Source organism: Sus scrofa, chromosome 6 (assembly GCF_054392235.1).
Source record: "Sus scrofa isolate SSC_HxYL_T2T_F1_AM1 chromosome 6, Sscrofa_HxYL_maternal_Yorkshire_Landrace_v2.0, whole genome shotgun sequence".
NCBI classification, from domain to species: domain Eukaryota; kingdom Metazoa; phylum Chordata; class Mammalia; order Artiodactyla; family Suidae; genus Sus; species Sus scrofa.
Window position 1 is genome coordinate 143,348,586 of NC_139388.1, and position 22,880 is coordinate 143,371,465.

The 22,880-nt window shown below is 34.3% G+C and overlaps 1 protein-coding gene across 8 annotated transcripts in view; it reads right to left on the minus strand.

Annotated features, from left to right (window-relative positions):
• TNNI3K (TNNI3 interacting kinase) overlaps positions 1-14,062 on the minus strand; it is a 279,187-nt gene extending 265,125 nt beyond the window's left edge. For 6 of the 8 annotated variants that reach the window (XM_021096471.2, XM_084964690.1, XM_084964688.1 and 3 more), the window contains exons 1-3: positions 13,928-14,061; positions 13,222-13,330; positions 1,414-1,499 (exon numbers count right to left, since the gene is read on the minus strand). In XM_021096471.2, the coding sequence (XP_020952130.1) occupies positions 1,414-1,499; positions 13,222-13,330; positions 13,928-13,967 (235 nt within the window). In that variant the 5' untranslated portion in view covers positions 13,968-14,061. Of the gene's footprint in view, positions 1-1,413; positions 1,500-13,221; positions 13,331-13,927 lie in introns of all 8 variants that reach the window. The other 2 variants (XM_021096470.2, XM_021096473.2) reach the window with 1 other exon arrangement.
• Positions 14,063-22,880: the final 8,818 nt, after the last annotated feature.

A 22,880-nucleotide genomic window follows, 5' to 3' on the forward strand; every position in this document is an offset into this window, starting at 1 on the left:
TTTCAATGCATTTGTGTTAACATCTTTGGTGTTTTTATTATCATGTTTTAAAGTATAAAAACATGAAAAATTCAATTTAATAAACTATTTGTGAAAAAACTTAGATAAAAATCTAGTTCATTGGAGTCCTCAAAACTTCATTAGCAGAGCTTATTTATTTATTTTATTTTTATTTATTTTTATTTTTAATGATTTTTATTCTTTTCAATTATAGTTGGTTTATCGTGTTCTGTCAATTTCCACTGTACAGCAAAGTAACCCAGTCATATATATATATACACACATATATTCTTTTTCTCACCTTATCCTCTATCATGTTCCATCACAAGTGACCTGATAAGGATCTCATGCCTTATCTGCTGCAAATGCAATAGTTTGCATCTATTAACCCCAGACTCCCAGTCCATCCCACTCCCTCCCCCTCCCCCTTGGCAACCACAAGTCTGTTCTCTAAGTCTATGAGTGTCTTTTCTGTGGAAAGGTTCATTTGTGGCATATATTAGATTTCAGATATAAGTGATATTTGTCCTTCTCTTTCTGACTTACTTCAGTTAGTATGAGAGTCTCTAGTTCCAGCCATGTGGCTGCAAATGGCATTATTTTGTTCCTTTTTATGGCTGAGTAGAATTCCATTGTGCATATACACCACATCTAGAAGAGCTTATTTACATTAGAGAAATCTGGCGGAAATGACTAAAGTTGGGAAGAGATGTTTAAATTCGGAAGATCTGTTATGTAGAGTCTACTCAGTTTGCAAGGAATGGTTAAGGGATATGTTTAGAGCCAATACTTACACATTAGTGGTTTTTTACAAGCTGAGTTCAAAGGACACTATTTTGAATTAACAAAAAAACCCTATTCATTCATCAAGTCAGTACCTAATATATGCCAAGCATTATCCTAGGTGCTTGGGATAATATTAATGGACAAAACAGAATAAAGTAGGAGCCAAATTAAGTTCTTATCTTCACTTAAATCAACTTCACTTTGAAATTTTATCTTTGGCATTTATTACGTTCCACATAATTTACCACAGACTGTGAAGCAATTGCTTGATGGTATTTTGGGTAATGCTTTAAATGCTTCTGAATTTAACCTAATCTATGTCTAGCATGCCCAACACTCAAAATGCTTTTTTAAAAATATCCAAGCAAACTAATTGACTTGGTTCAAGGTAGGAGTGCAACAGGACTTAAATTCATAGCTAAATCAATTGGAATATCTGCCTGGAAGTTAGTTACTTCTTCAACTGAAGGTTTTCAGGCTTCTAGGGACAAAGCAAAAGAGAAATTTGAGTACCAACAGAATTATCTTATAGACTATTAAGCAGTTCAAATCACTGACCGTATATACATATAACTTACATATACATAAAATTTATAGCTTATAATGTATTGAGTTTTAAGTACTCACCTCCACAAATGCAACATAAATGAAGTAGAGACAGACCATTTTCTGTGCGGTAATTTAAATTGACCTTACTGAAGGCATCATCAGAACTGAAAAAAAAATTTTTTTACAAGTGATTATAAATTTCATCTTTTAGTTTATCATTTTTATTTGGAAAACTATAATAGGGACTCTTGTTACTACAAATTCAGAAATATATCTTCTAGGATTCTTTTGTACCTAGAAAAAGGATTGAGAATATACCTGTACCTGAAGAATAATTAAAATCAAGAGAAAATAATATTAAAACTTTGAAAGACCAAGTTTAAATTAGAGACTCTCATACAAGTTCTAAGATCTATGTATAGTTTGAACTTCTCAGGGCACCTTGATGAATTAAAATTTATGTATAAATAGAAAACACAGATATTTGAAAGTAAACTCATTTCTCTCGCAGTAAAAATCTCATCTATTTATGGAAAGTTTCAAGAAATTCTCTCCAAAAAGAAAAAAAAAATAGCACTTGATAAGACTGGAGAAAGGAATACAAACCCAAGGTAATACAAATTCTGCCTGAAGCAAAGTTTCCTTGTACTCTGCCTGGGTCAGATATCACAGATAAAGAAGGTCTAAACTCTGCTAGGGTACTATGATACAGTCCCAGGTGAGAAAAGAAGTTGTGTTAGTGATTCAATTAATAAAATCCTTGCTTTTGTCTGAACAAAGGCCGTTGCCCCAGAAGGGCCCTAGAGAGCCATAGGTAGCCTTTGAAAAAAATGTAAAGCTAAAATTCTTGACCTCTTGAGGTCACTGGTACTCCCAGGATATTTTTCAGTAGAAATTATATCATATTTTAGCCTCCCAGGTTAATTTCCAGCTGCCTCCTGCCTATTTAAATTTCCAGCAGCTTTAGTGAGATAGCATAGTCTTTGGTGAATGAGCCTTCCATATCATTTGTAAAGTACTTACACTTGAAAGGTACTATAAATTCAGGACATTAGCATCAAGGCACCCAGTTAGGAATTTCAAAAGCTAATGGAAATTTTAAAATAGAAAAAGAAAAGGTGTTATTCTCTAGTGTGCTGCTAAAAAGAGAAGCCTCTAATTCTAGGGATATCAAAGGATCTCAGTGAAATGCTTTAATTAGTGATGGCAAGTCCAGTGGTTTGTTTTCATTGACATGGGGATATTCCAGTACTTTCCCACCCTTCTAACCTTCTTGCTTTCCATGTTCAACTTCCCAGTAGCAAAGTCCATAGACGTGCTAACTTAATATTGAGAAATGCACCTCAGCTGGCTTTAGAATGACATAAAGACATAAAATAAACTCCAAGAAGTCATTTTTACAAATGTTGGTAATATGATATAGCAAGGAACCCAGGATTTCATGAAAAATAGTTAAGAATTTAACTTACTTTTGTCTGCATGTTCTGCCAGCTCAATAAACAATGCAGAAAAAAATTCTGATGAAAATACCGCTATTTTAAATGTCTACTCAAATGAGCCTAATAGGAAATGGTATAACTATTTTATGATATGAACAATAACTTTACAAAATAATATGGTTCTTGGAAATATGTGGCCTTTGCCTTAGCTAGGCATCTAAATTCTCAAAGCCAATTGTATTATAGGTGTCTTGGAGAAGTTCAACTAAATAGGTAGTACTAAACAAAGAACACTCAGCAGCTAAGATTTGGAAATGCATTTACAGAAGTCTTCTCCATGGTTATAATTTCAAATAATACAGGTTTTCTAAAGAGCTGAACTCTCTCTTTAAAGCTAGTAGATTGGATTTTTCTCTTAAAGTTTGCAGGAAATTAGTGTCCATAAATAAAAAGGGAAAGAATTATTGCTATAGCTAGCAACTGAAGATGTTGACTGATGGTGATTCAGAAACTCTGAGTGGCTTTGGCTTTTCTTTCTTGGTCCTCCCATTATCCAGCAAATGAAAAACACAATAAGAACACAAGACAGAAAACAAAATATTGGAGTAGGGCAGGAGAGGGAAGGCTTCTGCTAAATGTAAAGAACTATATAATCTTCAGCCTAAGAGAAAAAGAGAGAAGAAAGTACTTTCTTTTCAGCTAACTAAAATGAACTGAATGTCAAATACTGAAATAAGAAAAAGCTTGAGAGCTCCTCTGTAGTAATAAACCTATGAGAAAAATTAGTTTTCCAGTTTGTATCTCTAATATTATACAGCAATACCTGCCATATTTTGATGCTTTAAAAATGGAAAAAAATCCGATATCAGCAATATAGGTATTAAAATTTGGTCCTGATATTTACACCGGGATTGAAATCCTACCTTGTTCCTGTCTTTTAAATAGTGTTTATTCCTTTTTCTCCAATTTGGCAAGTTATTTAACCTCCTTAAGCCTCATATTTTTCAGTTATAAGATGATTAAAATGATAGATATAACGTTGCGTTTTTGTGAGGAATAAATAAAGTTAAAGCTTACTACAGTACCTGGCACACAATATGTTATCATTACTATTACTATCAAGTTTACTGTGAATGTAAAACTTTCCTTTTTTGGTCTAAGTCTTGATAGAATTTCAGTACAATTTGCAAACCAAGTTTTACCTTTTCAACCTCTCACACTGCACAACCTATAAAATTTCCTTATTTTGACCATCATTTCTATAGATATATGCATTTTATGCTCACTCTTAGGCTCCTAGAAAGTATCTGATCCAGTCTTCACATATTTTTTAAAATAGCCACCAAGTTGTTACTGCTGTAACATCTACCTAGCACCTATCAGTGATTCAGAGCAACTACTAGAATCATACTTTTATGATACAAGTCCAGTAACATCATTACTATGGGGAAGCTATTTTCAACAGTGAAGGTATTAAGAGAACAACAAAAATCTAAGGGAGGGGAAAGAAAGGCTGTGCTGAAAATCATTGTATTGAGAAGGCAGACTCAATTGCTTTCTTATTCCATGATCTAACTTTGACGATGCACTCAATCAATCTGGCCCAACACCTACTGAACACCTACTATGTGTTCCACCTCTGTTCTTTTTTTTTTTTTTTTTTTTGGCATTTCTTGGACCGCTCTCGCGGCATATGGAGGTTCCCAGGCTATGGGTCTAATCGGAGCTGTAGCCACCGGCCTACGCCAGAGCCACAGCAACCATGGGATCCGAGCCAAGTCTGCAACCTGCACCACAGCTCACGGCAACGCTGGATCCTTAACCCACTGAGCAAGGGCAGGGACCGAACCCGCAACCTCATGGTTCCTAGTGGGATTCGTTAATCACTGCACCACGACGGGAACTCCCTCCACCTCTGTTCTTCATGCTCATTTCAGGTTGTTTTCAACAGTCTAGTCAATAGAAACTACTCACTAATTCCTGGATCCTTTAAATGCATCGGTCTTAGGAATATACATACTAGATAGAATCTTGCAACAGACCCTAGTATTAGTTCTAATTTCTAATGGTCCAAGTAGCTTTGCAAAGAAAGATAAGATACTAAAGTCCATTGCTTTATTAAAAAACCAAAAACAAAAACACTGAGGAGTTCCCACTGTGGCTCAGCAGGTTAAGAACCCGACACAGTGTTTGTGAGGATGCAGGTTTGATTCTTGGCCTCGCTCAGTGGGTTAAGGATCCAGCGTTGCCATAAGCTTCAGCATAGATTGCAAGTGCAACTCAGATCTAGTGTTGCTGTGGCTGTGGTGTAGGTTGACAGCTGCAGCTCTGATTCGACCCCTAGCCTGAGACTTCCATATGCTGCTGGTACGGCCATAAAAAGAAAATGAAAAACAACAACAACAAAACACTAAATGAATGTCTACTGTTTATACAAATAGAATTGAAAGCATGAATTATATTAGAGAATTTTTATTTAATAATCATTTTTAACTAAATCCTACACTAAATTTGACCATTCATAAGTGAATCATTTTTCATAAGTGAATCATAACTGAATCAATCTGTATACAATCCTACAGAGTTCTGTATTGAAACTGAGATGCAGTCTGTTACTTTGGTTCTTCACTTGAATTCTGTTCTCCTTGAACTCATACAACTTTCATTAATGCCAACAAAATGAATAAACAGAGAATAGACCCCCACAGTGTTTGGCAGTCAAATGCAATTTTAACACTAAAATTTTTATCTTAACTTTAATAACTGGTAGGTAATTTTTAATGAGAGTTACTTTGGGACTATATTTGAATCCTAATTCTCACTTCCCGTAAACTTCTTGTCCAACGTTTCTATTTTGATACATGCAATTAAAAAATTCAGGATTTTAAAGCAATCATTCCCAGGAGAGATATTTCATTTTCTCATCTTTTGCCTCCTCTAAAGGAACTGTGTATGTCAAACTCACTGCCAACTGAGCACCACCTATGTATTCTAATACCCTAAGCTCAATTTGTTTTTTAATTTCCCCTTACATTTTTCATCACCTGCCATGCCAAACTGTAACCTAACATATCCTAATGAGTTCACAGTACTTGCTGGGGCATGAATGAAGTTCCTAATTAAAATGAAGTCACAATTATGACTATATTTCTGATAGTAAATTTTGTCCTTAATCATTAAAAATGGTAGTTTTGTGCCCAAAGGTTACTCTCATTCTTGTAGCATAATGAACTCTTTCCTTAGCCTTTACCTTTTATCTGGAAAAGTATGCAGTTCTGTGATCCAATTAAACTTCTCACGACCTCATCCTTTCAAGAAGATATTTGACATGATCAGAAATGGAAACTTATTAAAAAGTAACATTTGAACACTTTGGCCAAAGCCAAAATGTTCAGTTAGGTAGATATATTTCTTAAATTAATTCATTGGCTGAAATGTAGGTAAAGGCCAAGAAAGTAGAAAGAAGGTAAAAATTTTTTATGGATCAGCTAGATTCCAAAATTGATAATTTAGGTTTCAAATGGCTGGTTATAACTTCTTGTGTAATTCTTGATGGCTGAAAAATCATCAATAAGATCTGTTCCCAAGATACAGCCACAAAAAATATCCAGGAACATATTTGTCTGCTATCTCCCGGATCAAATTTTCAAACTAACAATTTGAAGCATAGCCACTCTTTCACTCATACAATAAATGATTACTGAGCTATAGTGGCAGATAAAGTAAAAACACTTAAGGATGGTGAAGTTGGGATAATACTAATTCTTACATCATTGTGTTATTGTGAGGTTTAAATAGATTAGACTTTTGTAAATATCAGCTGTTATAATAATTATTTTTATCAAAGCACTGAAAGCATTGTATTGATTATTTTAACTTTTTTATTGTTTTGCTTTGCATTTGAGAAGGGGGATATAAAAGTAGGAAAGGAAGATGGAGGCAGTAAGGGATGGGAGGGATAAAGTGGGGACAGACAGTAAGTAGGAGTGAGGTATCAAGCTAGTGAGAAAGAGAGAGAGAGACTGGGACACAGTGAAAGGGACTGGGACACAGACAGAGACAGAAAGAGAGTTTGAGATCAAACTGCTTCATAAGCTTTTTATAAGATATTCTTATAAAATTATTATCCATAACTAGTTCTACCTAGACACGCAAGAAAAGGAATAAAGAGGTAGACAGTCTTGGGGCAATGTGAATTCTCTACTTTTGGGTTTAAGATCTTGCTGTTGTTTGTTTTTTGTTTCATTACTAATTAGCACAATCCTACAGAGTTCTTTGTTGAAACTGAGATGCAGTCTGTTACTTTGGTTCTTCTCTTGAATTCTGTTCTCCTTGAACTCATGCAACTTCTACCTACCAATTAGCACAATCCACCTACCAAACATGCCAAATAATCCTTTTACTCAATTTTATTTTTATAAGATGGAATTTTGTTCTTCAATATTCTACTTAACACCTTGATAGAGAATTTCACTCTTTCTAGGTAAGGTCCACTTCCAATGTTTCTGGAGCTATTCATTTTATAATAGCTAAATTTCAGAACCAGTTACAGTTTTGAAAAAGAAGATTTTTGAAAGGTATTTCATTTGGAGGATAAAGATGATGGACTGTAGCTGGGCCCAGAGGAACTTCTCAGGGAAAAAATAAACAGGAAGGTACATCTCAGAAAAACTATTTTTTTTCTCTTTTCTCTTTTTCTTTTTCAATTACTCTAAATATTGCAACTGCTTTCCCATGGAACATAGCATTCTTTTGACTGCTTTTGTTCATTTATTAACCTACTTAATTTCAAAGGGAAATGTTAATTTCAAAGGGAAATGTTACCATTATTGATCAAGGTATATCTACTCAATCCCAAAATAGATTACAAAGGAGGGGAAAAAAGGGTTCTTCTTATTTTATTGAAAAGTCATAGCATTGAAAAAGTATTACTTCTTTGGAGTCTCCTCATAGAGGTTTATGTTTCATGCTACAGATTAAGCAGATAAAAAGAAGGCTTGGCAATGAAATCAGAAAAAAAAACATAGTTTTAAAATTTCTAAAGGCTTAAAAACATTGAAACAAAACAATTTAATTTGGAAGCCTTTTAAAAGTTGCATGTGGAAAGCCACCATGTAAGTGGTTTTCAAAGATCATGGAAGGGTTCACTCACCACCAAGGCGTAGGTGCAGCATGGTAAAATACATGCTTCTATTCCCATATGTAGGGACAGTTCTAATACACAGGACATAGTACAATTGTAGAGTGGCATGGGGAAAATGAAAAGTTTTCAAAGATAATGCATATCCATACTGCTTTACCCCTCCCAGTAAAAGCTAAGGTCATAAAAAGTATACATTTGAAATTAAGGACATTTGCGTGCAATCCCCAGCCAACTATTTAGGTTGTATAACTTAGTTCATGCCAGTTAATTTGATTAACTTTGTTTTCTTCAGGTATAAAATGGTAACTGCAATACCTACTCCAGAAAGATGTGACCATAAACAATGACAATTGGTTTTTAACTAACATTTTTGAGTGTTTACCATGTGCCAGTCATTGTGCTCAAAGCACTTTACATATACACATTTCCATTTAAGATTACATGAGCTAATGCATATTAAAATACTTAATAGCATGTCTGGCATATGGTAGGCACTAAGCTGTTAATTTGTTTTCCTTTCAAGTGCTATGAAAATAGGTATTACAAGTAAATACAAATATAAATAATGCTAAATAGACAAAAAAAGCTGTCTTTAGTGAGTATATACACCAGAGGTTAGACAGACCTGCTAATGGATAAAAACAACACCAGATAATACGTGCTATTATACTGATAAACATAAAGATTATTTCCACAGGGGAGGAAATAATCACACAATGTACTCCAGTGTACAACTTCTGTCTTTCCTTCTGCCTCCTCTATTTCTTCATATCTTCCAATCTCTTATCCATTATTTCAACAAATGTTCAAAGTCATGAGTAAATGCAACTATATTGTGGAAGATGAAGGAACATTCAATTTCCACTCATTTTCTTGCCCAGATCAAACTCTCATTTCAAAGATGCTATAAACTGGCATAAGTAAGATAACGGTTTAGTTGTTTTTGTCTTTAGTAATATTTATACTGCTCTGTACTATATTGTAGGTTAAAGCTATACCCAAAATATAGACTGTGCATTTGAGATGACATAAGCTTTGCTTTATCATGCAGAAAATCTCTTTTAATGAATGGGATTAGCATCTATCATGAACGCTATAAAGAAACCTGTCAACAAACAAAAACAACCCAAAAGCCCCAGACAAACCTAGTGATCCTCCACTTATGACTCTAATATTAAATTCTTCTTTTTAGGTAACTTATACAGTTTTCCTGCTATGTACATGTTTGGAGAAAGCCTGATGTCAAGCAGCATAACACAGCTGTCTATCACAGAAGTACTCCTCACATTATAAAAAGAATCAAAAAAAGGAGAAAGAAGGATTCTAAGATTTAACACCTAAAATGTCCCAGAAACTCAATTAAATGTGATCTCATATATTGTGCTTAAACTTTCCAACTATTCTTAAAATGTTAGTGTGTGAGCCATTGAGTAAAATAACTTATACTCTTACTACCCCATTCTTCTCTTTCCTTGTCATCCATCATTTTATTCTAGAGAAAAGAAAATCCTTAGAACTTTGCCCTAGGCAGGATTGACTTTCTTTCCGATGATGCTATCTGCCTTGATGGAATCAGAGAAAGCAGAGTAGTCTGGTTTTGTTTGTTTGTTTGCTCCCTTGACTCTGTAGACCATACTAGTTGCCTGCTTTCTGTTTTCATGTTCCTCATCCCTTCATTGATATCACCTCAGGCAGAGTTCTCAGTGCAACTTAGATATCTTTCTAGAAGTACAGTTTTCAAACTTTAGCTGAAGTATGATTTTTAGTATGCAAAGTATTACCTGGGGAGCTTGTTAAAAATTCAGGTTTCTGGAAATCATCCCTAGAGATCCTGATTCCTTTGATATGAAGTGGAATCATAGAATATAAAATTTTTGCAAGAACTGCTGGCTACTTTACTATAGGAGGTCATTATCCCTTCGAGAAACAGGATTCTAGGCAGTGTGCAATTCTCTCCTCAGCCTCATTATTATTTCTTCTGGCTACTGGGACATCATTCTGTAGCCTCTTTAATGGCTTCAGCACCAAACTACCAGTCTTCTTATGCTTAAAATGCCCTATTTGGAATTTGGAATTTGACATCCATTTTGATGACCCTTCTAACACTCTAGTCTGAAAAATTCTTCAAATATCTATTGATCACAATCTTTGAAAGTTATATTCCAGATTTTGGCATTATCTTGAATTGTTCTAACATTTTACATTTTTATTTTTGAAAACATCCTTTTGATATAAAAACACTTTATCCTAACTTTCTCACTTAACTTTTAATAAACTGTTTGTTACTCTCTTTTGATAATAAAGACTTCAGTCTTTCAAACTGCCCTTATGTGTCCAATCAATCATGATAATGTAAGCCTCCAATTATTCAATGCTTACTGCCCTGTACTCAGCATTTGACATCATTTTTCGAATGTCCTGTGAGGTCATTATTATTAACCTCATTTTACAAATTCAAATGAGACTCAAGATTAAGTAACATATCCAAAGATATATAGCTTGTAAATGAAAGAAACTGAATTTAAAACAAGTAAGGCTGTGAACCCTTTACACTGACACAGCTTTCTTACTCAACTCAGATAAAATGGTCAAGATGTTAGGTTTTCTTTTTTTAAACTTTTTATCAATTTACTTATAAAATGTAGTCTTTGTAATATACAATTCTGTGAATATATAATGAATACATAGAGTCAAGTAAACACCACTTAGGTAACATGCAAAATAGATCTTTCACTTTAAAAATTCCCTTAAAACATCTCCCAGTCAAATACTTTCTCCTCCTCCCAAATTTTGATCATCTGAACTGAACTCTTTCTCCTAACATTTAAGAAATGAGAAAACATTCCCTGAGAAGACTCTTTGATGATATCTATATAATTAATGTTGAAATGATATTATATAGACATACACCTAACGAAATATGTACTCCTCTTTATTGTCAACTGAATTCAATCTAATTTATTTGTATGCATGAATTTATTTATCTATTTACTTTTTAAATTTATTTTTTATTGTTATTTCCCCCAATACACTTTTTTTTCCCCTGCTGTACAGCATGGGGACCCAGTTACACATATATGTATATATAATTTTTTTCCCATTGTCGTGCTGCATTGTAAGTATCTAGACATAGTTCTCAGTGTTACACAGCAGGATCTCATTGCAAATCCATTCCAAGAGCAATAGTCTGCATCTATTAACCCCAAGTTCCCAATCTCTCTCCCTCTCTTCCCCCCCTCCCCTCAGGCAACCACAAGTCTATTCTCCAAGTCTGTGATTTTCTTTTCTGTGGAAAAGTTCTTGCTTCCAGTAGCCCTTCCACAGTACTCATCCATTCTTGGTATATATCATTACTTAACTATGCTTTCTATCTGGAATGCTTTACAAAACCAATGAATAAATCAAGACATAATTTTTTTTTTTTGTATTTGAAAATCATCTTGTTTTTCCTTCCAGCTAGCACTTGTCATAGACTATCTTCTGTGAGTTATTTATCTATGTGTTTCCCCTCAACCAGATTGTGAACTTCAGGAGCAACAACTGGGGCATAGTAGGAAAAGGTCAGGCAGACCTCACTACAAATCACAAATCCAGCACGCAATGACCATATGATCTTGGTAATAGTCAACATCTCTAGTCCTTAGTTTACTATACACCAGAATTAATATTATCTATCACACAGGGTCATGGTGAGTATTAAATAATGGTTTGCATTTGATTTGTCTGGAATAACACCTTGAATATAGCTGTCACAATATATTTGGAACTATAATCTCCCTGACACTGATTACTGCCTCTTATCCCAAATATTAATCAGCAAAAATGAGGTCACATTTATCACATATAGTGGAAATACAGAAAAAGTCAGTTGTCGCAGGACCTGTAGAAACAGCTGCTTGTTGCTGCTCTGGTGTGAGAAAAAAACCTGCATTTCAAGCTTAATCCTTAAAAGGACATGTCTGTTTAAATTAGCTTTGACATATTTGCACAATACTTCCCAAATTTAAAAGTAATAATAAATAAATGAGGTTCTAACTTTATAAAGTTGAGGGAAATCTCCAATTTAAGCACATTTCACTCAGCATATTTATCTGAGTCAATAAGAGCTGGAGGGCTTATGATTAAGTTCTACATTCATATCTCTTTTCCAACAAAATTAATATGTATGTATAAATCTATTATACCAGAGTGTCAGTCACATCTCTACAGGAATTTAAAGTGTTTTCCATAAGTGAGCACGTGATAATTCTTGCAAAAGTCAGCCCAGGGTATCTCATCAGTGTCAAAACTGAGTTAATCATTTTGGGCTAAATAACATGGAGAATCAACTGTTTCCCAAACCATAAATTGAATACTTTGAAGGCCTTATTAACCCACTGACAAATTTTATGTAAACTGTATTATATACTGATAATTTCATTTGCTGGTTATATGAGCTTTGTATGTTTGCTATATCTGAAATTTCTTTTGAAAAATATCATGCCATTTGTCCACTGCTTTACTTATTTGCCAAGTAAAATAGAGAGCATTCTTTGTCATAAGTGCATTACATGAATAACTCAGCTATAAGTGAATATGGCTAATCGGCCTAGATGGAACTTTTCCTCAGTCAGTCAGCTAACTTAAATTGACGCTCCAAAATGCATCTAGTTTCTCCATGCCAGATTCAATTTCTCCAGAAGTTTGCTCGTTATATAAGGGCCCTGCCCCTCTTTTCTGAACATTTCATGTCTTACAAGGTTGTGATACTACGCCACATAGTATCTTGTTATCTTGTTATCATGGAACAAAACCCAGTGAAAGCCTGAAGCCAATATTACACATTGTTATATGATTGTTCAAAGGCAGAATGATACTCAGTTTCATTAAGGGACAACCTTTCAATGTCAAGAGACCAAAGAGTTTGTTAAAATTGGACTTACCCTTGTAGTCCAAAAAGAAAAATGTGGCCAATATTCTCCCACCATTTGGGAAAAGAAGCCTTACTATTTGTCGCTAGTATGTCTTACAAGAGCGATTTACTTCTAGAGAAGATTATTCAGATCAGCAACAGTTAGTATTCAAAGGCTACCCTTAGGTCCCTCTCTTTTTAAACTTTAGTGATGAGAACAGGCAAGTCATATTTTAAGGAAATAAGATATTTGCATTTTAGGGGCTATATAAATAGTCAGGAAGAGATAATCTTACATTTTAAGGCTTAGAATATGACCACTAACATATGAGATTACATAGGTTGTGTTTTAAAATACACATATATCTAAAAACTAGAGGGCACATACAAAGAAATAACTCTGACAAGTTTACCCAAATATATGCCTCAGTTCTGTAAGCTCTTTTTCTTTGAGCTGCAGGTCATCTTCTAATCTTTCTATTACAATAACATAAGATTCACTGACTTTCTTCTTCCATTCATCTAGTAAAGAAAAACAAATAGGATTGATTAATGGTTATGCTTTGCAAATGTAGATACAGAGCATAATGTACAAGTAATTAAAACTCTGTTCTTTATTCTGAACTCTACAATACTTAATTTAAATTACTGATTGTGAGTTTATAATGCAGATGTTTATATTTAAAATGCAATCATATTGAATTGCAGTAATTAAGAACCCATTTGATATTGGATGATATATTTACATAGAAGAATATATCTGACTTATTTCATTTGATTTTTATTGCATTATAATTATAGCAATCTCTAGTTGCTAGACATGAGTTCTTAGCATTTAAATACTACACACTTAAGATATAATCCTAAAATTCCTATATTCAGCAATATTCCATTTTTCTATAACATTATATCTAGTAACTAATATACTATTATAAGAAATTTTCTGATTTTTTTCTAAAGGCCTTTCATACAAAAATAATTTGAGTTCAGATAATCTTAACACTTTCACATATGTTGTCATATCCTCTGTATAAAAATTGACATTCCAGTGAAATGTTAATTAATTATCTATAACTACTATTGAACCATATATTACTTTTAAAGATATAAGATAATTACCAGTACAAGTTTGGGTTGGTCTTGATTTATAATTTCCCATTTGTTAGAAATGTCTTCTTTCTCCCAGTGCAGTTCTTCAGCTTACAAGATTCCAAGTTCAAGTGCGGTGACAGTGCAGTTGAAAAATACTTTGATAGTCTGGCTAAAAATAAGCTGACTGTCAAATGAAATGTCATGCAACAATGACAAAGAACAAAATAGTTTATGCTTTCAAGGGTGAAATCATAAAGGGAACTAATCAGTCTATTTAAAAGAGCTCTATCAAAAATAATAGTAAATGTTTCCATACTATTATTTGCATCCATCAATTGATCATCTACTCATACAAACCTTGATGGGCCATTTCTTTAACAGGTAAGTCTAGAGAATAATTTAGTTGCATCTGGGGTTCACAAAGGACTGTTAAAATTACCTAGATCTTCTCTCAGGATCATTTCTCCTGAGCCAAAGAAATGGAAGTTGAAAGTTACTAGTGATAGAATTTGTCTCTAAAATATATATAAATAATGGAAACCCACATTCTATGACCTGCTACTAACAGAAACACATGTAAATTTGGCCTCTATTAGAGCTATAAAATTGTTTTTGTAAGAAGAAATTCTCAATGTAGACCGTGATTAATTTACACCACATGCTGATTGTATTGACTCATAGATAAGAATCTAAGACACTGAGTTCTACAAACAGCAATTCATAAAATAACAATGACAAGAACATTAAGACTACAAATAATTAGATGGAATGCGTACAGTGTGCCTAGTCTAAATGCTTTACATATATTTTGTCACATATACCTCATACAATCCTGCAAGGTATGTATTATTCCCATAGTATGGATGAGAAAATCCAGATTTGCTAGTAGGTGGAAGAATCTGGAATCTATTTTGAGTCAATATGATTCTAAAGTCCAAGTTAGATATTGTTATTTTTTTGTAAGGCCACACCCATGGCCTATGAAGTTCCTAGACCAGGGATTGAATCCAAGCTGCAACTGTGACCTACACTGAAGCTGCTGCAATGTTGGATCCTTTAATCCACTGCACCAAGCCAGGGATTGAACCTGAGCCTCCACAGCCACCAGAGCCTCTGCAATCATATTCTTATCCCTTTGAGCCATAGCAGAAACTCCTAAATAGTATTATTGATGTCTCCCATAATTCCTCTTTCATTCACCTTCCACTGATTTCATGGGGGCATTTTTCTTTGCATATGCATATTTCTATTAACATCAACTCAGAGTGTAATGGAAAATAAACGGAAAAAAAAAGTTATCTGATTTTGGAGTTCCCGCTATGGCACAAAGGGATTGGTAGCATTTGGGGAGAGCTGGGACACAGGTTGGATCCATGGCCCAGCACAGTGTGTTAAGGATCCAGCAATGCCAAAGCTGTGGTTTAGGTTGCAACTGCAGCTCAGATCTGACCCCTGGCCTGGGAACTCCATATGCCGTGGTGTGGCCTATGAAGAAAAAAAAAAAACTTATCTGATTTTAACTATATATTTCTTTTGGGTAAAGTAATTATACCTAGAATAAATAAATTTGAATATTGACATTCACTATAGCCTTTTAAAGGCAATAGTTTCAATGTAATAGGTATGAATTTCATATTTATTATAGTTGAATGTTCATACAATTCTTTCTTTTTGAAGGAAATGCTTAGACACATTTGGTATTCCCCACTTGTTCTCAGCAAAGGTAATCTATGTTCCAGAGGATGGGTCTCCATACTGATCAGATATAGCTGGAGAACTAGGTATCTGACCTCCTGGGCTCCTCCCCTGGATTTAACTCTCCTACCTCCCCCTCAGGATATGTTTCCATGGCCACTGACGTCTGCTATGCTCTGAGGGTCTCTGGCTACTTAATCCAGGAACCTCCGCATTTTCCTTGTTTGAAGGTCAGACATCTTTAGATACATAAGCTTTCTCTCAGCACTTCTGTGACCCCCATACCTTCAGGTCAGAAAATCTTTGTTGGCCCTGGACATGCTGCCCTAAGGTCCATTGGCCTAGGCACCTGACTTCCTCAGTGCTTGGTACTGAACACCAAACATTCTGTTGCAGTTCTAAAGACTGTACTGGATGGTCTTCTTGAGGAGGCTTGTAATCTCTCAGGGCTACACCATGGGAAGTAATGCACCAGTTCCCCTCTCAGATTTCACTAAAATTGATGGTTTTCATCAATCCAGAGGAACAGGGAAGGGGAGGGGGGTAGGACTCTAGACCTTCTTGAGGACATCTAAATCTATTTTTCCTGATTCTCTTTCTTAGTTATTTCTCCACCACTTCAAATCTTAGACCAGCATGTGTGTGTGTGTGTGTATGTGTGTGTGTGTGTGTGTGTGTGTGTGTGTGTATTTCCTCTACCAATGAAGGAAAAGTTAGTTCTTATATCATATTGCATTATCTTTCTGATTTCTTCTTTGGTACATAAATTTAGTGCACTGATTTTTAGGATTTTTTTCTTTAAATTTTTGAAAATCATTTTATTCTCTCAGAAAGGCTGGCTCTTACAAATGAAAGCTTTAATTTTCAAAGCTACAATTTCTGCTATGACTTTGAAAATCCAATCAGGAACTCTATTGAATTTTTCTACACCCCAAGGCAATAAATTTTTGCTAAAAATAGTGAAAATGATAATCTCAATACCTAAAATACTAAATGTTATTGAATTTCCTACTTCCAAAGGAGCACTGTCTATAAGCCCTTTTATGACTGTGAGTCTAGGTCATAGGTTTGAGGGAAATGGAGTAATTCTGCTGGGTGCCTTCAGGGAGGTGAAAAAGGATGGAATACGCAAATGATCCAGGTAAAAATTCTGCTATTCTTTCCTGAAGAATGCTGGAGGGAATCCAAATGGAGGCGGGAAATATTTTCCCCACCCACTCTGTACATTTCTGTAAAAATTATTTCCTTTTACCCTGAATTGTTAATGTACTCTAAATTGAACCCTACTCTTCTCGGTCCTCAGATTTCCAGAAATAGAGAAAGGATTATTATCTCACATATTATCAAAAATACAACCTAATTACAAAAGTGGATCACTTTCTCAGAGTAGATGCCAAGGAGCTTTGATAAAAAAATAAAAACTGGGATTGCTTATTCTAGTTCTGTGAAAAATGTCATGGGTAATTTGATAGGGATTGCATGGAATCTGTAGATTGCTTTGGGTAGTATGGCCATTTTTACAATATCATTTTATCTAATCCAGGAGCATGGAATATCTTTCCATTTCTTTACATCTTCTTTAATTTCCTTGATTAATGTTTTATAGTTCTTAGCATATAAATCTTTCACCTCCTTGGCCAGGTGTATTCCCAGGTATTTGGGTTTTTGGGGGGTGCAATTTTAAAAGGTATTGTGTTTTCGTATTTCTTTTCCAAAATTTCATTGTTAGCATACGGAAATGCGACTGATTTCTGAATGTTAATCTTATATCCTGCTACTTTGCTGAATTTGTTAATCAGTTCAAGTAGTTTTTGGGTTGAGTCCTTAGGGTTTTCTATATATAGTATCATGTCATCTGCATACAGTGACAGTTTTATCTCTTCTCTTCCTATATGGATGCCTTTTATTTCTTTTGTTTGTCTGATTGCTGTGGCTAGGACTACCAGTACTATGTTGAATAACAGTGGTGAGAGTGGGCATCCTTGTCTTGTTCCAGATTTTAGTGGGAAGGCTGTCAGCTTTTCTCCATTGAGTATCATATTTGCTGTGGGTTTGTCATGAATGGCTTTGATTATGTTAGGGAATGTTCCCTCTATACCCACTTTGGTGAAAGTTTTGATCATGGAATGGATGTTGGACTTTGTCAAATGCTTTTTCTTCATCTATATGATTTTTGACTTTTCTTTTGTTAATGTGGTGTATGACGTTGATTAATTTGCATATGTTGAACCATCCTTGTGTACCCAGGATGAATCCCACCTGGTCATGGTGTATGATCTCTTTGATATTTGTTTTATTTGGTTGGCTAAAATTTTGTTGAGAATTTTTGCGTCTATATTCATCAAAGATATTCGTTGATAGTTTTCTTTTTTGGTGGTATCTTTGTCTGATTTTGGAATTAGGGTGATAGTGGCATCATAGAATGTCTTTGGGAGTGTTCCTTCTTCTTCAACCTTTCGAAAAAGTTTAAGGAGGATGGGCACAAGTTCCTCTTTGTTTGTTTGTTAGAATTCGCCTATGAAGCCATCTGGTCCTGGACTTGTATTTGTGGGGAGTGTTTTTATGATATATTCAATTTCATTTCTAGTGATCGGTCTGTTCAGTTTATCTGTTCCTTCTTGGTTCAGTTTTGGCAGGCTGTAAGACTCTAGAAAGTTGTCCATTTCTTCTAGATTGTCAAATTTGTTGGCATATAATTTTCATACTATTCTCGTATGGTTTTTTGTATTACTTCAGTATCCATTGTGATTTTTTCCTTTTTAATTTCTTATTTGTTTACTTGGGTTTTTTCTCTCCTCTTCTTAGTGAGTCTAGCCAGAGGTTTGTCAATTTTGTTGACATTTTCAAAGAACCAGTTCTTGGTTTTATTGATTTATTTTATATATTTTTCATAGAACTAGAAGAAACCACCCAAAATTTATATGGAACCACAAAAGACCCAGAATTGCCAAAGCAATTTTGAAGAACAAAAACCAAGCAGAAGGCATAACTCTCCCAGACTTCAGGCATAACTCTCCCAGTATTACAAAGCCACAGTCATTAAGACGGTGTGGTACTGGTACCAAATCAGACATACAGACCAATGGAACAGAATAGAGAACCCGGAAATAAACCCAGACATCTATGGTCAATTAATCTTTGACAGAGGAAAGCACATAAAATGGGAAAAAGATAGTCTTTTCATCAAGTATTGCTGGGAAACCTGGACATCTACATGGAAATAGATGAAACTGGAACACACCCTCACGCCATGCACAAAAATAAACTCAAAATGGCCGAAAGACTTAAATATAAGACAAGACACCATCAAACTCCTGGAAGAGAACATAGGCAAAACATTCTCTGACATCAACCTTACAAGTGTTTTCTCAGGTCAGTCTCCCAAAGCAAAAGAAATTAAAGCAAAAATAAACCAGTGGGACCTCATCAAACTGACAAGCTTTTGCACAGCAAAGGAAACCAAAAAGAAAACCAAAAGACAACTTACAGAATGGGAGAAAACAGTTTCAAATGATGCAATGGACAAGAGCTTAATCTCTAAAATATACAAACTTATACAACTCAAAAGCAAAAAAGCCAACAACCCAATTGAAAAATGGGCAAAAGACCTGAATAGACATTTCTCCAAGGAAGATATGCAGATGGCCAATAAGCACATGAAACAATGCTCAACATCGCTGATTATTAGAGAAATGCAAATCAAAACTACCATTAGATACCACCTCACACCAGTCAGAATGGCCATCGTTAATAAGTCCACAAATAACAAGTGCTGGAGGGGGTGTGGAGAAAAGGGAACCCTCCTGCACTGTTGGTGGGAATGTAAGCTGGTACCACCACTATGGAGAACAGTATGGAGATACCTTAGAAAACTATACATAGAACTACCATATGACCCTGCATTCCACTCTTGGGCATATATCCAGACAAAACCCTCCTTGAAAAAGTCACATGAACCCGCATGTTCATTGCAGCACTATTCACAATAGCCAAGACATGGAATCAACCCAAATGTCCATTGACAGACAACTGCATTAGGAACATGTGGTATATATACACAATGGACTACTACTCAGCCATAAAAAAGAACAGACTAATGCCATTTGCAGCAATATGAATGAAACTAGAGACTTTCATCCTGAGTGAAGTCAGAAAGAGAAAGACAAATACTATATGATATCACTTTTATCTGGGATCTAATATATGGCACAAAGTAACTTTTCCACAGAAAGGAAAGTCATGGATTTGGAGAATAGACTTGTGGTTGCCAAGGGGGAAGGGGTAGGAGTGGGAGAGACTTGAAGCTTGGGGTAAATAGATGCAGAATATTGCCTTTGGGATGGATTAGCAATAGGATCCTGCTGTATAGCACTGGGAACTCTGTCTAGTCATGTATGATGGAACATGTAATGTGAGCAAAAAGTATGTATACATGTAAAAAATAATAATAAAAAAAATTTGAAATAAAGAAAGAAAGAAACTGGGCCTTCAAATTCTGAAATCTTGATTCAATAGATCAGGAGTAGGACCTAGGAATCTGAATTTTAATAAGCACCCCCTAGTGGTTCTAATGTAGAAGCTACTTGAAACATACTTCGTGAAGCAGTATTTTAACCTGGCTTAAAGTGAGGGGCATACTCATTGGCAAGTTTTTGAGCCTTTGAATTCCACGTAAGAGAAAACTGTAATAAGGAAAAAAGATTATTTCAGATTCTCAAAGGATTGTATCCTATGGTAATCAGTGAGGCAATAGATGATTTGGCTGTGCATATATAGTTTTACATTTTAAAAGTGATCACAGACGTAGAAGCAACCCAGATGTCTTTTCACCGGTGAATTGATAAATAAGCAAATGTGCATGTACATTCATACAACCAAAATTTATTCAGCAACAAACGAAAGGAGCTACCAAGCCAAGAAATGTCATAGAAGAAACTTAAATGAATATTGGTAAGTGGAAGGGCCAGTCAGATAAGGCTATAAACTACATGACATTTTGGGAAAGGCAGAACAATGGAGACAGTAAAAATATGAGTTGTTGCTAGGCGAGAAGGAAGAAGGGGAGGGAGGAATAGGCAGAGCATAGGGAATCTTTAGGGTAGTGAAATTATTCTGTATGGTAGACATTTGACATTACACATTTGGAAGAAAACACAGAACTTGAAAACATTACTATAAACTATGTACTTTAGTTAATAATAATGTTGTTTATTATATTTAATAATGTTTAGTTAAAATAATGTTTAGTTAAAATAACATTGTTAATAAATAATAATAATAGTTAAAAATAATATTGGCTTATCGATGTGACCAAATATACCAAACCAACTTAAGATGTTAATAGTAGGACAAACAGTAGCAGAAAGGTGGGTAGGAAAGGAAGGAGTATATGGAGCTCTGTCTTTTCTGCTTAGCTTTTCTATAAATCTAAAACTATCCTAACAAAAAGGCCTATTAATTTTTTAAAATTGAGGAAAATATAAAATAATAAGTAAATAAGACCAAAAACAGTAATTCCTTAATAAGACCATTTGAGTTTTTCCGGGAATATTTATAACACACAGAAAAACCTTCTCTAAGGAATACATAACTAATAGTAAGTATTTCTTTTTCTTTTACACTTGTGTGTGTGTGTGTGTGTTTTCATTCACGATGTCAGGGTAGATTTAGTAAACACTTTATTTCTTCAGCTATTTCTTGTGGACAATCTTCATTTGCTATCGAATTGCCTAAATCTAATGTTAATGCCTTCATCTTTCAACTGATTTATCAGAACACTTCAGCACATACATAGATATGTTCTAAAACTCCTTCAATAAGCCTATTTACATTCTTTTTGAATTCCTTTATTGTTGATCCATATGATTTATTTATCCCAATCTACACTTGTGCATCTGCAATTTATATTTTATACTAGTCTCTTCATAAATATTTAAAAGGATGCTTTCAAGATGAAAAATACAAATTTGACCTCGACACTTCTACCTTTATGATTCTAACAGAGACATTACGGAGAACATGTATCCTATGAAATCAAACTGATTCACCTAGAACAATTCTTATCACATTTAGGATTGTGAATTCATTTAAACCTAAAACCTAGATAATTCTTCCATTGTGTATGGGTTCTTGTTAAAATGTGCATAAGTTTTGGAAAGTTTAAATTTTTGATGTGTTATATCTGATTGACAAGTAAAAGAAGCATTGCTTTAAACATAATAAGCTAGAGTTATTAATTAGTTTTCATTTTTCTTCTTAATAAACATTAATTATATTGAAACAAAGTTATCTAAAAGAAAAATTGAGCAATAAGTTATCTACACCTATTCAATTAAAATTTCTTTTTAAACAATGTATTTCTGCAATAGAAAAGAATAATTTATAATATTCTTATTTGCAAAACAAATTTCCTTTCTTTTCCACTAGAATATCTAAATTTATAGCATGTTGAATGGAACCATAAATCACCATTATGCATCTGAACATTTTTTGAGGTAATATTCAGATTAATCCTAAACAATGAATAGGACTTGTGAATATATAATAATAAAAGTAAATGGAAAAATCAATACCACAGTAATTTAAACAGTTGGTCTCAGTATCTATGTGAGAGTATATTAGAGAAAGAAAAATATCCCTATTTTTGTTTCCATTATACTACAACTGAAATTGCAAAGATCTTTATCTTTTTTGTGTCTTCCCTTTTGCTGGATTAACATGAGGCAAGTTTATTAAATAATCTAAATTAAATAGTAACACCTCTGACATTGCCTAAAATTTTCTCTCCCAAACTGATAGGACTTCATTCAATTGCCAGTTCAACTTTTCATTGGTGGATTGATACATTTATTCAATCAATAAGCATGTTCTGTACCAGGTACTCCAAAGAGTTCACCCAGGCCCGGGATAGATATGTAAGTGGGCAACTGTAATAAAGCATCCGTCTTATGATAGAGTTAAACATGATTCGTGATGAGAAGATACATCAATAAAGCCTAGATATCAATTGGAAAAGTGTTCTTTGAGGCATTAAAACTATTTGAACAATCTAAACTTCATGAGTCAGGCTACTTCCATTCCTTCTTCATCTTTCTTTCTCACCTTCTAAGAGTCAGTTGGCCTACTAAGGAAATTACATTGTGTTATAACTATGGTTATAATAAATAACTAATCGTTGTATTTGGGCAAATAACATTTCCATGTCTGAGGTTTATCATTCAAAAACAATGAAAAGAACAGGTGGAGAAGGGAAACAAAAGTAGTTCTGTTTAATTGAGTTAGTTTT